This window comes from Cygnus olor, chromosome 11 (assembly GCF_009769625.2).
Source record: "Cygnus olor isolate bCygOlo1 chromosome 11, bCygOlo1.pri.v2, whole genome shotgun sequence".
Lineage (NCBI taxonomy): Eukaryota > Metazoa > Chordata > Aves > Anseriformes > Anatidae > Cygnus > Cygnus olor.
In genome coordinates, this window is record NC_049179.1 from 8,485,114 (window position 1) to 8,499,979 (window position 14,866).

Genomic DNA, 14,866 nt, shown 5'->3' on the forward strand with positions numbered 1-14,866 from the left:
TTTGTCTTAGCCACCTGAGAAGGTGGAATGAGGAAGATGTTCAAAGGAGGCATTTAATCCTTGGCAGGTCCCAAAGTGCCCAGAGCTGAGAGGGAGCAAAGCTATTCCCTTTGGCAGCTTGGACTCAAACTCAAGTGGCCAAGTCAATTCTGAAAATGTGTCATGGAGCCTTAGTGTGCTTGGGAACTTCAACAGAGCTGTAAAGTGTGAAGTGCTCCTTATTTCTTAGGTGTGAAATGAGCTGAGGGCTCGTGGATTCTCCTACCTCAGATTTAAAAGCATGCATGAGCTGGAGATATGAGCCAGCAAATATGACACAGGCCTTGAACTTGAGATAACAAGAATTAGCTGCCAGTCCTGCTGCAGACTTCTCTTTGCTACATTCCTTATCTACAGAATACTCAAGGTCATGGTCAGACACTGCAGTCCTGAGAGCCGTGTAAGTGTTTAAGATGAGCCTGATACAGACAAAGATGCTTTTAAAATCTTTCTTGTTTTGACTTAAGACTATATACTACATCATGTTTAATGCAAAATCTACCTCGTAGTTGAACCTCTCATCTCTTCCGGTAGCTTTTTGCACAATGATATATGTGATACACCCAAAAAGATGTAATTAATTTTATAAATAATGTCACTTATTATGAGGGCAGAGCTGAGCGTGGGCAGGGAGGGAAGGAGCCACCGAACCTTCTGTGCTGGCATCTCAGCTTTGCAAGGGGTTCGCCCTCTGACTTTCACTTGGATTGCACTGTACCAGTTGTAGCTGTCTTTACTACATGAGGCAAATTAAAATGAACAATCTCACCACCCACTGGAGCACAGCCCAGCCCCGCTGTCAGTATGTACTGCATCTCTCCGGCCCCACAGACAGTGTGACTAGAGATGGAAGTGTGGTCACCATCACCATGTCCACAGTGGCCCTGCTTACATCCAGGGCCTGTCCTCACTGGTGGATGTGTGTGGAATGGGGGACAAAAGGGGAAACAACTTGGAAAAGTCCAAGTAATTGCCCAGCCTAAATCTGTGTTTGCTGTGAAGTCAACTTCATCTCCATGGGAGATGCTGCTCTATTCCTCTGTTGCGTGTTATTTCTTCCTGTGTTCCCCCGTAACAGGAAATATCTGACCTGGGCAGGATGCTTTGCTCACTGGGGCAATGAGGAGCACCCTGCAAAAGGGGTTGCCATCTCAGAACAGTCCCTGAAGCCACAAGAAATCACAAGACAAATACTTGATGAGTTCTTGTGGCTGTGGAAACACTGGTGTTTCAGGAAACACGTCTGAGCAGAGCACAACAATTAAGATGAAGCTCAAATGAACTAATACTCCCAGCTCATACATTGATAACAAGGCAAACGCATTCACAGCTTCTTCCATCTCCCACATCCCTAGCATCCCCAATATGCTACCTAGGAGGGTGCGTGAGGAACCAGTTACAGCATATTCAGGCGGTTCATTTCCTTGGTGAAGAGCGGAAATGGAGGGACTACAGTTTTATGTTTGCAACTTTTGGTTGTATGCTTAGTCAGTTACGGCCTGAATGTGGTGTATCAGGCTGAGCATCTTCCCTGCCAGGAGAAGGAGTACCTGGGGGAACACAGGGAGCCGGTCCTAAGGCCTTGGAAGACTTTCCAGACCAGGTAGATGACGGGTTTGTGGAAAGTTCATTTTAGGTGAAATGAGTTTGGTCATTTCTGATTAAAAACTATTAGATCATTAGGTTGTATTACATTTTTCTGATGACCATGCTGCAACTGAGTGCTTTATCTAGAGGATTTGATGGCTTGAAATGGGTGATTGATGATGCCCCAGTGACAATTTTATTAATATTTTTACAAAGGTGCGTCTACTTTGTTTTAATCCCTCCTGCTCTGCAGCAGTTTTTTAGTTTTGCTTGGACTCAGACAACTGGAGAATTTTTATTTAGGCCAACTCTAACTGTGGCAGGGGTATGCATTTTTGATATGGAAGAGGTGACTCAGAGATTCCCTTTTCACTTGCACACACAGAGGCAGCTAACGAGCAGCACACTGAGCCAAGAGGGTGTTTGTCACACAGGGTGTGAAACAGATCCTGTGGATCTGCAGTAGCACCTCAAGCAAAGACCAAAGTGGGTGCCCTCTGGTTTGCTAAAGTAACCCGAAGAGGTGAATTGCATTTCAACACCTCTCTCCCCCAGAACTAGGTGATTCATTACCCATCCCCTTCCTCCCTCAAGACTCACGCTGCCCGCAGTGCATCAAGCAGTCGCACCACTTCTCTTTCTCCAGAATTTAGTCTCTGACCGGGGATGCTGACCCTGCGCTGCTTTGCAGGCACAGTGGAAGACTCTGAATTTCAATCCAGTTCTACTTATTGCATACTTGCTGGGAAGGCAAATTAGGCCGCTTCATATAAGAGAGAGTTTTTTGTTATCCTTCAGCTCCATTGAGCTCAAAAAGACCTTTTTCTTATTTTGCTTTCATGCCGTACTGCAGCAAGGTAGATTCTGGCTGGCAGATGGCATCTAGTTTTTGTAACAAAACGTTTCTCAGCAGCCACAGCTCAGTAACCTATGAAGTTCCCTGTGTTGTTCAGTAAGAAGCTGGGGGTTGAGGCTGAGATGAGGTGAGAGCCAGGGAGCACAGCTCTGTGCTGGGATCACTCAGTGTGTCAAGGACAAGAAAACAGAAAAAAAAAAAATGTTGAAAATATGCATCCAGATCCCAAAAGCTTATCAGTTCATTAAAGAATTGCTCCTTTACTATGAATAGAGTTTACTGCTTCTTCAAAGTGGCGGAAAAGCATTACTGAACAAGACTGAAATTAAAAATGTGAACTAGGTGAGAACTGTCCAGCAAGGGAATCTGTTCTGGCTAGTTTAGAGCTTCTATCTTTCCATCCAGTGACAACAGCAAGTAAATAAGTAAATCCAAACCTTTTCTTTAAAGTAGCAGATTCACACAGTATGATGCTATTTGGGTGCTGCTCTCGATTTTGTCCTAATCAATTCCTAAAAAGAAAGAAAAAAAAAAAAAGGTGGAAACAAAGGGGAAAAAAAGGTAGATGAAAACAGTTGGGGGAAGAGACAAAATGGGAAGCAAAGTATCCTGAAGTCTCACCCCCCCCTTACTCCCCACTCCTCCACAGCAGTGACAGAGGCTGCTGTGGCAGTTTGAGAGATAAATTCACCTTTCTCCTGCTCTCAGGTGCCTTTTCACATTCCTGAGCATCCCAGGGAGTCCTGGCAAAATGCAATCATGTTTTGAATGCTCTATCATGCTCAACATAACAAAAAAGGGGGGAAAAAAACAACTGAGGCCCTACTGTCCTACCAACCTTAACTGGGGCTGTGCAAACTGTCCCTGGTTACAGTGACAGCAACACTGAGGGCTGAGCCATGTCGTTTCATCCTATTTGCAATAGGCGTTGTAATTACTGAAGGGTGATTAACAAGGTGGGACTGAGGAAGAGTCCTGGGGGCTGCTGCACAGGCATGAGAAAAGCCCCAGGAGCACCATAAGGAAAGCAGGCACCTGCCACTGGGAGCCCCAGCTCTGCAGTTGAGTGGGATTCAGGTTTTTGGCAAAGATTTTTTTTTTCTCTGTGTGTGTGTGTAAAAACACAGTTTTACTGTTTTACTGGTAGTAGGAGAGCTGCTTTGGAAGATAAAGCTGAGTTTTGATGAAAAGTTTGTATCTGGTGAAGGTTTCATGTCTAATTTCTGTTCAGAGATGGGGACTGAGCTCAGAAAAAAAACAGCAGCCGGTGCTGGGGGCTCTGCCGGGGGCAGGCATAGTCTGGAGCAGGAACTGGAGCTTGTGTTGCCCGCAGCCTGAAGTTCAGGCTCCAGTAAGTTAATGCACAAGTAAAACAGCTAGAGAAAGGAGAGGTTGCAATTCCTCATCCGTATGTGGACAGTGTGCTGGCGTAGGCAGCGGGATGGCTCAGTCAGAGCTGCTTGATCCAGAGCAAGTTTCTTCTTTACCTAAATGTGAATGTCTCATTTCATTGTTGTTTGTTTGTTTTCATCTTCATCAAGACATGAAACATGGACTTTTACATTTAAATTTGCAGGGCAGGAAAACTATTTCCTACCCTGCTGTAGAAATGTTAGCCATTTGCTTTGTACAAGAGAAGCTCATGAGAAAACAAAAGGCTCCTGGGCAGATAACGGTGAGGCCTTTTGCAAGCACAACAAGATTTCCGTTCTAGCTGATTAAAGGACAAGGCATTTTCGAGTGAACGGACACCCTGTGCCTGACAGCTGCGCTGAGGTGACAGCTTCAACAGCTCAAAGGGCTCAAAAGCTGCTGTACCCATGCCGGTGTGATCCCTCAGCGTGCACCTGCTTGTATAAATCTTGCCCATTTTCTGTGCCCTAGCAGCCTGCTGAGGAGAAAGGAGATGCATCCAACTAAACATCCCCTTGATCCAGCAATTCCTACAAAAACATTATCAATCCCTTTTTTATTATTTTTGCATAAAAATTAGAGAAATTAACGCAACTGTGAGCAAACTCAGAGAAATGCTTGCCAGAAGGAAATGCAGCACGGATAGAGTTGTCCCGCCTGAACAAACTTCTAGAATTTACTTAAATTTTACTTAAATGAAACACTCTTTTAAGAATTTCTAAAATCCTAAAGTTGATTTTCATCTCTCAGATTGCACAATTCCCTAGGACTTGGTGATACATCATACTAATGGATCGCAAGAACATGTTGCATCACATTGAGTAACAGGATATGTTGAAAATGATTATTTAAGTTGTAAAGATCTCTTGTAAAATGGAAATGACAATATATAGCTATTGGAATAGTCCTCAGTAAGAAATGAATTCGTACAGCAAAACTCTGGGAAGATTTCCTGAAGCTTTACCCCCCTATATACCAGGAAAGACGACCAACAAAATGCCTGTTTTTTTATAGGGGCCACTGAAAGTGTGGGTGCAGCAGCACGTCATCTTCAGTGCCATTTCAGGACTAGCAGGAAACAAATTTAAGTTTTCTAAGAGAGGGAGGAGAAAACCACATAGCTCTTTTTAATTAAGTGATGTACCAACTAGGCAGGTCTGGCTCCAGGGGCTGTGGATGACCTCCTGGACAACTGTCGCTGTGCCTGAGCAAGTCAGGATTGTTTCACATCGCCCTCTCCTTCCCCACTGTGCTTGCAGGAGGAGAGTAGCTCTCTTTGCAAAAGAGACCTGGAAGCAGAAGAACTAAAGAGGAATAGAAACAAAAATAAACTCTGAACATTATTCTGTATAAAACAGAAGTATCCGCTGCTTTAATATTCTATTTCTCCTTATTTTACTTCCAGTTTCTCTTGTGTACCTAATGTTATACATTAAGAGACTGAAATAACATCTGATTTCAACTTCGACATGCTTATCTATCTGGCTCCAGAAGGCACCGCAGCTAAACGGTGCTGTGCTTCAGCCCCCAGTTAGGAAAAGAAGGTGCAAATGCTCACAGCAGATCTTTCTGTTGACTCCCGGGAAGAAGCCACCTTACTTTGTAGATTTAGCCTATGTCCAAAGTCACCACATGAAAAAAAAAAAAAAAAAAACCACAAAAGGAATGCCACCACCTCAAGCCTGTGTCGAATAGCCACATCAAGCTCTGATTTAAAGCTAAGGAAGGATGTGTCCCATTGCTCACTACCCAAGGAAACCCAGAACAAAACCAAACCCATAAAATGTTGCAATCTTTACAAAATTCAGCTACAGTTTTTCTTCCCTAAGAAACTTTGTGTACTCTGAGTATTATTTAATTATGGAATTAAGGAGGAAAGTTAAAACAGAGGCAATAACCACAAGCAGAGCCCTTCTATTAGACTGGAATTGGAACAAGCCTGTTGGAACAAGACTGTTCCCTGTGTGCCATTAGTTTGCTAGCCAACAATACACCTGCAAAAGTTAAGAGGGTTTTGTGCAGCAGTCACTTTGTGGGTATGCAAATAATGGGGTGATTATAAGGTGAGAAAAGCCAAACTACAAGCCATGACTACAAGACTGCCTTACACCCAAGCCATGGGCAGTCCGGGAGGTGGGTGAGCAGGGCAGGGGCTCAGGAAGCAGAGGAGCAAATCCCTCTTGTCAGCAGAACCCTGAAACAGCCATTTCCTGCTCCCTGAAACCCACCCGTGGTGTCACAGAGCAAAACACCACTAGGAAATGACGAGTTTGCTCAATGCCACCAGTTGTGCAATGCTGCCATGCAGTTTGTGCAATATCAATTTCACTTTATTTCTGAATGCCGTAGCTCCTGCAGAGTCACGGTGTGATGAGGATCTCTGCTTTCATTTTTAGCTCTCCAGCCTGCCTCGCTGAATGGAGAACGCGAGCTGGCACTCTAGCAACTCAGTAATTAAAATGCTACCAGTGCAATGGTTTTTCTCCCCCTCTGTTTTTTCGAAGGCCCCATTCAAGATACGCATCTATGCTGTCTGGCAATAAATAAAATTTGCTTCCCAGGAAAAGTAATCTGCATTGCAGATTCAGGTAACAAAGACGGTAGTATAATTGTAAAGTAAGCTTTACGTTAAAAATTCCCAAGTCAGATCCTGAAAAGGTTACAGAAAAGACCCAAGGTAGCCCTCTACATCTGTAGTGAATGTTTATGTTCCTACAGTGCAAAAAGTGAGAAAAAATTATATACTTAAAAGTTTTTTTTTTTTCCCCCTAATGTTTGTATAGATTCTGTAGTCACATCACATCAGTCTCCAAAGGCACGAACAGCCATCTCGTTTCAGCCCATTCCAACCACTTGCAGCCAAAAGGAAAAAGGAACTCTTACACCATAATGCATTAGGCAGTACAGACGTACACTTTAAACTCACTAACGGGTTTGTTATCACATGAAAGTTTATAGAAAAGGACTCACATCACACCAAGCATTGGTCAGAGGAGCCTGCTTTGCTTACAGGCTTCTCCTGCAACACTGCTCTTTCCTGGAGGCTGACCACCGTCCCTGTTTACGTGCTCACCAGCACGGCTAGTTTTTTACCAGCGTGGCTAGTTTTTCAGTGGCTAACACCTTTCCAGGACAAGGCAGCAAAGGGTCAGGCTGAAAACCTGGGGTTTTGGTATAAAAAAATGCTCTTTCCTGTTTCACCAGTGTGGAGCAGATCTAAGACAGCATCTCACGTAACTGGAAGCGATACCTAACAGCTTCTTATTGCACCAGGGCAACCCAGAGCCAGGCATCCTTCCTCAGTATCACCCCATGCAGCTGGGTAGAGCTGGGATTTGAACACCAGATTGTGATCAGATTAGTGGTGCTCATCGCTATCCCATTGTATTTCACGGTTAGGATAGCCTATGCAGCACAGGAGTAAACATTCTAAACTACAGACATGTAGCATGTTATCACGTGAATCTATCTGTAGAAACACTAGGAGATTGTCAAGTATCCCAGAAGAAAAAAGGAAACAGAACCAAAAACAAACAAAAACCAATAACAATGAAAAAACACAAAGCAAGTGATTCACTTGCATGAATGACCATGACATGATAGAAAACACGCAAACAGCCAAATGTACTTCGAGATTATAAAGTTTGTTTTTGGCTGTTGACTACCAAATCTGCCTGCTGCTCACCTACAGCAAATATTCAGCCCATAGAGCACTCAAAAAGGAGACCAGGAGATCCAGAGATCAAGATCACTGTTTTAAAGCAGTGCCAGCGTACAGCGGTGTAATTTGTTGATATAACCCAGTGAGAGCAACTTACATTCTACCCAGGACTGAGGTATCGTGTACTGTACAGCTGTGGACAACAAGGATTTATTTCTGACAATTGGAGAAGGCACTGGAAGAATGATGCTTGTTCAAAACTCACCTGCTCTCTCTAAACTTCCTACTCACAGCCAGGAGTTATTTCATTTTTGAACCAACAAAAATTAATTTTAAGTTTTTGTTTTACAAAAATTGTCAAGAGCTTACCTTAAGTAAGCAGCATAAGTTATGATGCAAAAAAGGTTGGGGGGAAAAAAAAAAAGATACTCATAACAGATTGTTTCCTTTTTTTTCCTTTTTTTTCCTCTCCATTTTGAAAATCTGTATGAACGCCTTATTTAGATGATTTAGCAATATCTGTCATTTTCAGTCCAAACCTTATCTTTATAATACTTCATGAAAGCCTTGGGAAAATACCATTAAGAACAAAGACAAGGAATGCACGAGCACAGCTAAATATTAAGGTGTTTTGTGTTTTTTGTTTGTTTGTATTTCTGTTTGTTTCTTTTTAATATTTGCAGATAATACATTTCAATTCCTAAATGAAAGACAGTTCCTAAATGAAAGACAGTTAGGCAAAAAGAATGTCTGTGCATTGCGAAAGTGCATGCGAAGTATTAAAGGAAAAATCTCAAACAATACAAATCTGCCTGCTACACCGATATCCCTTTGTCAAATACCTTCTTACTAGGGATTACAGGTCTGTTGGACAACCCAGATTAACTAATGCTTTTTATTAAAGTAGCAATGCATAAATTCCCTTTCATAGTCACACATGCTTTGACTAAGTGGGATCACTTTCTTGGCAATGAAACAAATTACTGCTGGTGATTTGAATCACTCTCTTGTAAGCATCTGTCTCTTCAGATTTGTTACAAACAAATGTTTTACACATTTAATGAACATACTTGTTATCTAATTAGAACTTTTTTTCTAGTTTCTGAAGAAAAACAAAATAGTACTTTGACTTCTCATTAGTTCTTTTGATCACCACAAAGTCCCAGCTGAGAGGTACCCAAGCACTAACTGAGTGGGGCAACTTTAACAGCCTCTACAAAAATCAGTTGCTGCAAATGCTAATTATAATGCAGAATGGTAAATGGAAAGTAGAATAAAGGCAAGACAGCTTATCAAGGCGAAATAGTTGTTTAACATGATATAATCTCGCTGTCTTGACAAAGAAAATGTGAGGTCAGTTGTACTGTTACACAGGAAATCCTAAAGAAACCAGAGAAGAAAAACAAAACAGGACTTTGCACAGACACAACAGGAGAACAATAAGCGCAAAGTAGGTGAAGAGCCTGTTCTGGAGGAAGGATTCTTGAGAGCTAAGGAGTGAGTTTATTCCATATATATTCTCTGAAGATACTGGCATAAGACAATAAGGATAGGCTGGGAACAGCTGTTGTTGAAACAAGTGTGTAGAATTCATTGTACTGGAGGTATCTGATAACCTGCAAGCCTAGGGTAACAGAAAGCAGGTACAATTCTTGTTTTAATGCAAAATGTGCAAAATCAGAGTAAGAGACCGGTAAGAAAAAGGCCAAATATACTCTGGGACCTCATTAATTGCAATGGCAGGAGAGGAGGAAATTTCAGGTATATCAATAGATCATAGGTAGATCTGTTAGGTGCCACTGGTGTTATTTGATAGTGCAAGAAGGCAGATATGGCCCTCTGATGCATCAGAAGTGTTTCTTAGAAAGAAGACATCCATGCCATGGTACAAAGCACCAGCTAGCTTCACAGGAGTGGCAGAGTAGGATTCTTGCTCAATAGGGATTTATTCAGTCTTGGGCAGGTACTACAGGAACACACAGGAACCAATGGAATGAGAAACCAGTGCCATAGGAAGCGGCAAAAGGGATTTGTCTGGATTCAAGAAAAGACTGGGAGATGCTGTAGTTGTACAACATATTAAGGAAGAAAAACAGCCAGTGAAATGAAAGGGAAATGCTTGTGTGAGAGGACTTAGGTCTAAATGTCTGTTTTGTGGTTGGAAATTACAAACCAACATTGTAGGGTGAGAGCCTGTAGCAGCCTAACCTTGTCCAAAAGTGGTCTGTCATCTGTCTGTGCTTCCTTTCCCTCCTTGCTGAGCCCGTGACATGCCAGGGGCACGTGCTGTGGGGTGGAAGCCCAATCAGCTCCCTGAGCCAGCTGCCCGGGGGCCGAGGCAGCCCTGCTTTAGGGTAATGTCAGCTGCTGTGTTGCTGAAATACGGCTTCCACATTCTTCAGGAACACGTAGGGAGGACAATAAGGCAAATTTTGAGATGGTTTCCCCCAAGTGAAGAAAGGTTAAATGAGATTCAGCTGGACACCAGAAGTCCTTTGGAGACCTGTGCTTAGCCAGAGCCAAATGCCCCTGTAAGGGGCAGCCACCGGGACAAATGCCAAATGAATGTCCCCGGTAAGGCCAGATGCATCCCTCAGAAGAGATGCCAGCTCATTCTTCTGTGGCTGCAGCAGCTCCATTTCGAACACATTCAAATCTTACTCCTGCTAGGAGGCAACGGACAGGAAGCAGAGCTGTGAGTAAGGCACTGGCTATTTTGTGCTTTATAAATGGTTCCCAGAGGTACAGACTGTGCTGTCCTTTCATCACAGTATTTGCATCAGTCTAAAAGAGGTGGGGGTAAGACGCAGAGAATTTTAGCATTTACTGTACAAAGAGATATGTTGAACAGGAGCAGCAAAGTAACTTTAAAGTGCACTTATCACTCTCCATTGGTGCTTGTAGCAGTATGCCCAGCTGCTGGGATGATACCCATGTGATATTTCCAATTACCTCTGAGCAGCATTTCTGGGACAGGGAAGCTGTGTACACAGCCACGGGATTTGTCTAATTGCATCTGAAAATATGCAATCAACATTTTTGGGCTGCGGGTTTGCTGTGGAGGGTCTCACTGGAATGTTTCTGACAGGCAAAGCGAGCGATTAATGAGAGGTTTTAGAGGAGCAATGCCCTCTGCCCTTGGGATTTCTCAAAAAAGAAAAAGAAAAAATGGAGTAGGGAAGTAACAGTCTACTGCCTGAATATTATCAAGAATCTTCCTCATTTCCTCCATGAATGGCAAAAACTCACTTCTAATTTATTTCACAACAGGATCCCTCCTCAGGATCTGCATTCTAACTTGCCCTTAGAAACATTAGGAAAACTGATGTTTTGTTTTTAAAATCCTGTTGCCTTAGGGCTGATTACACGCATCAGATGAGCATATGTAATCCTATCAGTTTTCTGTGGTTGCGACAGTGCTAAGAGGGGATCCATTTGCACTCTCTCCATTGCCTTTTATCTACGTTATTATTTTGCCTGGCTCTATAGAGCAGACATTTTGCTGGTAGAGGCATTTGACTATGCCTCATGTGAACCATTATCCTACTGTCTTTCCTTTCTCCCCACTGCACATGACAAGAGGGTCTATTAAGGAAGAAGAAATTACTGCCATCAAGAAACTGTAGCACTGGGAACATTGCTATGACCTGCAGGATTTCCAAAGATTGTCTGCAGAACTTTTCCTAAACCTTAATGATGCAAAAAGCACTCTCAGGTCTACAAAGCTCCACAGAAGCCCTGGGGCAGGGGTGAGTGGCACATACACAACCGTGCCTGCCACCCGCCAGCACGTGGCCACCACCATGCGCTGCCAGAGCTCACCCTATTCCTCTCCACTCAGAGCAGTGAGGAAGCAAACCAAAAGCTCAGGTGTCCAACCGCTGCTTGCCAGGTGATCCTTCTGGAGACCCAAACTCTAACATTTGTCTTCTTCACAGTTGTTGTGGAAAGCAATAAGCAAATACACTTATTAAATTATAGTTGCTTTGAAGACAGTGGATAAATGCATAAACCTTATTCAGTTTGTATATAAACACCTGTATATAAATTGCTTGAAGGAAGGACCACATTCATTCTCTTTATGGCTATAGAGCGCAGTTTTAACACTATAACATATAACACATAACACTATAACATAATGCTCACACGACATTCACTACTACGTTTTCAATAACATTATCACCATGTACTGATTAACCGAGGCTCTCAATGTAAAAATGGCTTGTCCCAATCCCACTGTAAGGCAGTGGGGGGACTAGAAGGAAAACAAATCCTCTCTGTGCCACATTCAGAGCATGTCGCAGCTTTATTCCCTTCCCCTTTTGGGCTTCCAGCATTTCCTCAGCTCAGCAGCACCAGCTTCTCTGTGACTCTGATTTACCTTTGAGGCAGTGCAAATCTGGAAGTTAGTAAAAATTATTAAAGAAGTGCAAAGCTAATAGTCTAGGCACTAATTGTTTTTCTTCTCACTACTCAGATTACTCACGTATTTTTGTCTGAGGTGCACGGAGGTGTGCTCTGATGGATGACATGCACAGGGATAAGCCTGGCACGGGGGCTCACGAGCTGGGGAGGGAACTGCAGTCCTAGACCACAGCAGAGGAACACGGCCCAGCACAGAGCCCTGTGACAGGCAGGAGATGAGAGCCCTGGCTTTGGGGCAGCAGATTCCACCCACCTCCATGATCTGGCCCTCCAGGGGTGTCTGCCTGGAAATCTCACATCACCTTGGCTGGCTCCTTGTGGGGTCATGGAGCAAGAGAAGCTGCAGTGCTGTGCTGCAAAAATGCCCAAAGGCACGTGCAAATCCCATGTGTTGCACAGGGGATTAGGCAGTGAATGAGAAAGCAAAGGAAGCTGCCATCCTTGGACAGTCTCAGAAATACACATGTTCAGTTTCCAGCAGGTTCAATGTCCAAATTACCAGGCTCTCTTCATGTTTATGTTCTACTTACAAACAAACAAACAAACCCCAAACTTGTGTCATGTTGAATTTACACCAACCAAACCAATTTCAGCAATGACAAGAACTGTTACAGGTACAGCAATCCCAAAGGGAGGCATAGCAACACATGAGAACTCAGCGTTGTCTGACAGCAAATTGTGTCCCTGTGCTACGCACCATCCCCCTGAAACACCCCACCACTGACCAAGTGGCCCAGCCACTACCCTGTGGATTGATGATATCCATCCAAGCACAATATTCCTTCACCTTTCCACTTGCACCTAGGCAGCACATCGCTGTCCTGTGGCAGTGAGCTGACTCCGACCTCTCATTTTAGAAGACATATGGGAAGAGGAGCCACTCTACATCTCCGCTGTGCAAAAATCTCACACCCAATACTAAACATGACTTCCCCAAAAAGACAGCTTGCACTGCTTTTGGCACAGCAAAATGCGGGACCCACTTCACTTTTCGTCATTAAAAACCAAACTCGATTTAAACAGAGATTTTACAGATTTTCCTGTTGGAGAAACCTTGCTCATACTTTCTGCATCCTTAGCCCTGTCCCAGATGCCATTTTTCAGGGTAAACCTAAAGGTACATTTGGATTTTCCAGGAAGCTGATTTGTTCAGATGACTGACAGTAGGTGTCTGGTAAGCCTGCAAGCGATGTGCACAAACTATCTCAGCTCCTTCTCGTTCTGTCTCCAGTGCAAGGAGTTCACCTTACACACCGGCTATGAGGTGCTTGTGCAGCGACTGTTGGATGGGAGGAAGATGTGCAAAGATGTGGAGGATTTACTCAAGCAGAGGTAAGAAAATCGGAGTGGAAAAAAAAAAGAATAGCTTTCATTTTGTCTCCTGTTTTGCATTTGGAAAGGCATAGTAAGCAGTTTCCAAATTCCATAATGATCCTAGTTTGCACAGAAAAACCTGTTTGAGTTGAATCCTAAAGTGGTCACAGCAGCTGAGTCAGGGACCACGCAGTCACCTGAACCAATGGTGACCCATTTCTGGTCCCTGTGCTCCTCAGGGCTGTTTACACGGATCTGAGTATAAAGTAATTTCAGACAAAGAAACAAAATAAATGAGAATTTGATGCCAGCTATATCTTATGAAGGAGGAGACAGAAGGTGAATGATGGAAGTGAGCAATGAGAGAGATTATCAACATCCTAAGACCAGATGACTTAGCACAGCTTTTTTCCATGGGGCATTTTCTAGCCTTTTTACATGATTTGTAAAGGTAGACAATCAACAGAAGCCTGAAAGATATAAGGAGAGAAGAGAGGGGTGAAAGAGTCAGAAATCCAGAGCTCCAGTAAGGCTCGGGTAGTTACTGGTCCATAATCATATGGTAGCAGAGACATCCTGTCCTGGTTTCAGTTAGGACAGAGTTAATTTTCCTCCTAGTAGCTGGTAGGGTGCTATGTTTTGGATTAGGATGAGAAGAGCGCTGATAACATGCTGATGTTTTAATTGTTGCAGAGTAGTGCTTACACCAAGCCAAGGACTTTTCAGCTTCTTGCTCTGTCCTGCCAGTGAGCAGGCTGGGGGTGCAGCAGGAGCTGGGAGGGGACAGACCCAGGACAGCTGACCCAAACTGGCCAAAGGGGTATTCCATACCTTATGGCGTCATGCTGAACAATATATAGGGGTGGCTAGCCGGGGTGGGGGGCCGGCTGCTCGGGGATAGGCTGGGCATCGGTCAACCGGTGGTGAGCAATTGCATTGTGCATCACTTGTTTCGTACTCATTATTATTAGTAATACTATTATCATTATTATTATTATTATTGTTATTATTATTTTCCTGTCTTAATAAACTGTCTTTATCTCAGCCCACAGGCTTCACTTTCCCGTTTCTCTCCCCCATCCCAGAGAGGGAGGGGGGAGGGTGAGCGAACGGCTGTGTGGTGTTTAGCTGCCGGCCGGGTTAAACCACAACACATCCCAACAAGAAGCATTACTAAGTTTACCCTTTCAACAGGGAACAAATGACTTGCAGGTTTTTTTTTTAGAGAGTGCAGTGGCCACATGCAGCATTTCAGTTTCCCGTAACTAACAAGAACAGGCCACCCTTCAAATACAGACAAAGCTATGTAAGATGCTATCAGAGCCCCTTCCTAAGTTTTCACAACTGCCCACATAATTCACACATCTCACCACACTTTGAGTAACAACGTCGTAGTTTATCTCCATCCCCTATGTGCTTCCTGGGTGCCCCTCAACAACAGCTATGGACAGCTAACGCTTTTGGGGATGCGAAAATACATATTACACAGCTGCTCTGACTACTTTGCTATTCATTTTTGTACTTCTGACTTACAAAAAAGATCTGAAATTTTGGTTCTGTTTTAAAGTGGT

The 14,866-nt window shown here is 43.6% G+C and overlaps 1 protein-coding gene across 1 annotated transcript in view; it reads left to right on the forward strand.

The window, feature by feature from the left end:
* PSTPIP1 (proline-serine-threonine phosphatase interacting protein 1) overlaps positions 1–14,866 on the forward strand; it is a 65,301-nt gene that overhangs the window by 3,290 nt on the left and 47,145 nt on the right. Inside the window, exon 2 of the mRNA XM_040570644.1 lies at positions 13,213–13,313. Within this exon, the coding sequence (XP_040426578.1) occupies positions 13,213–13,313 (101 nt within the window). The remainder of the gene's footprint in view (positions 1–13,212; positions 13,314–14,866) is intronic.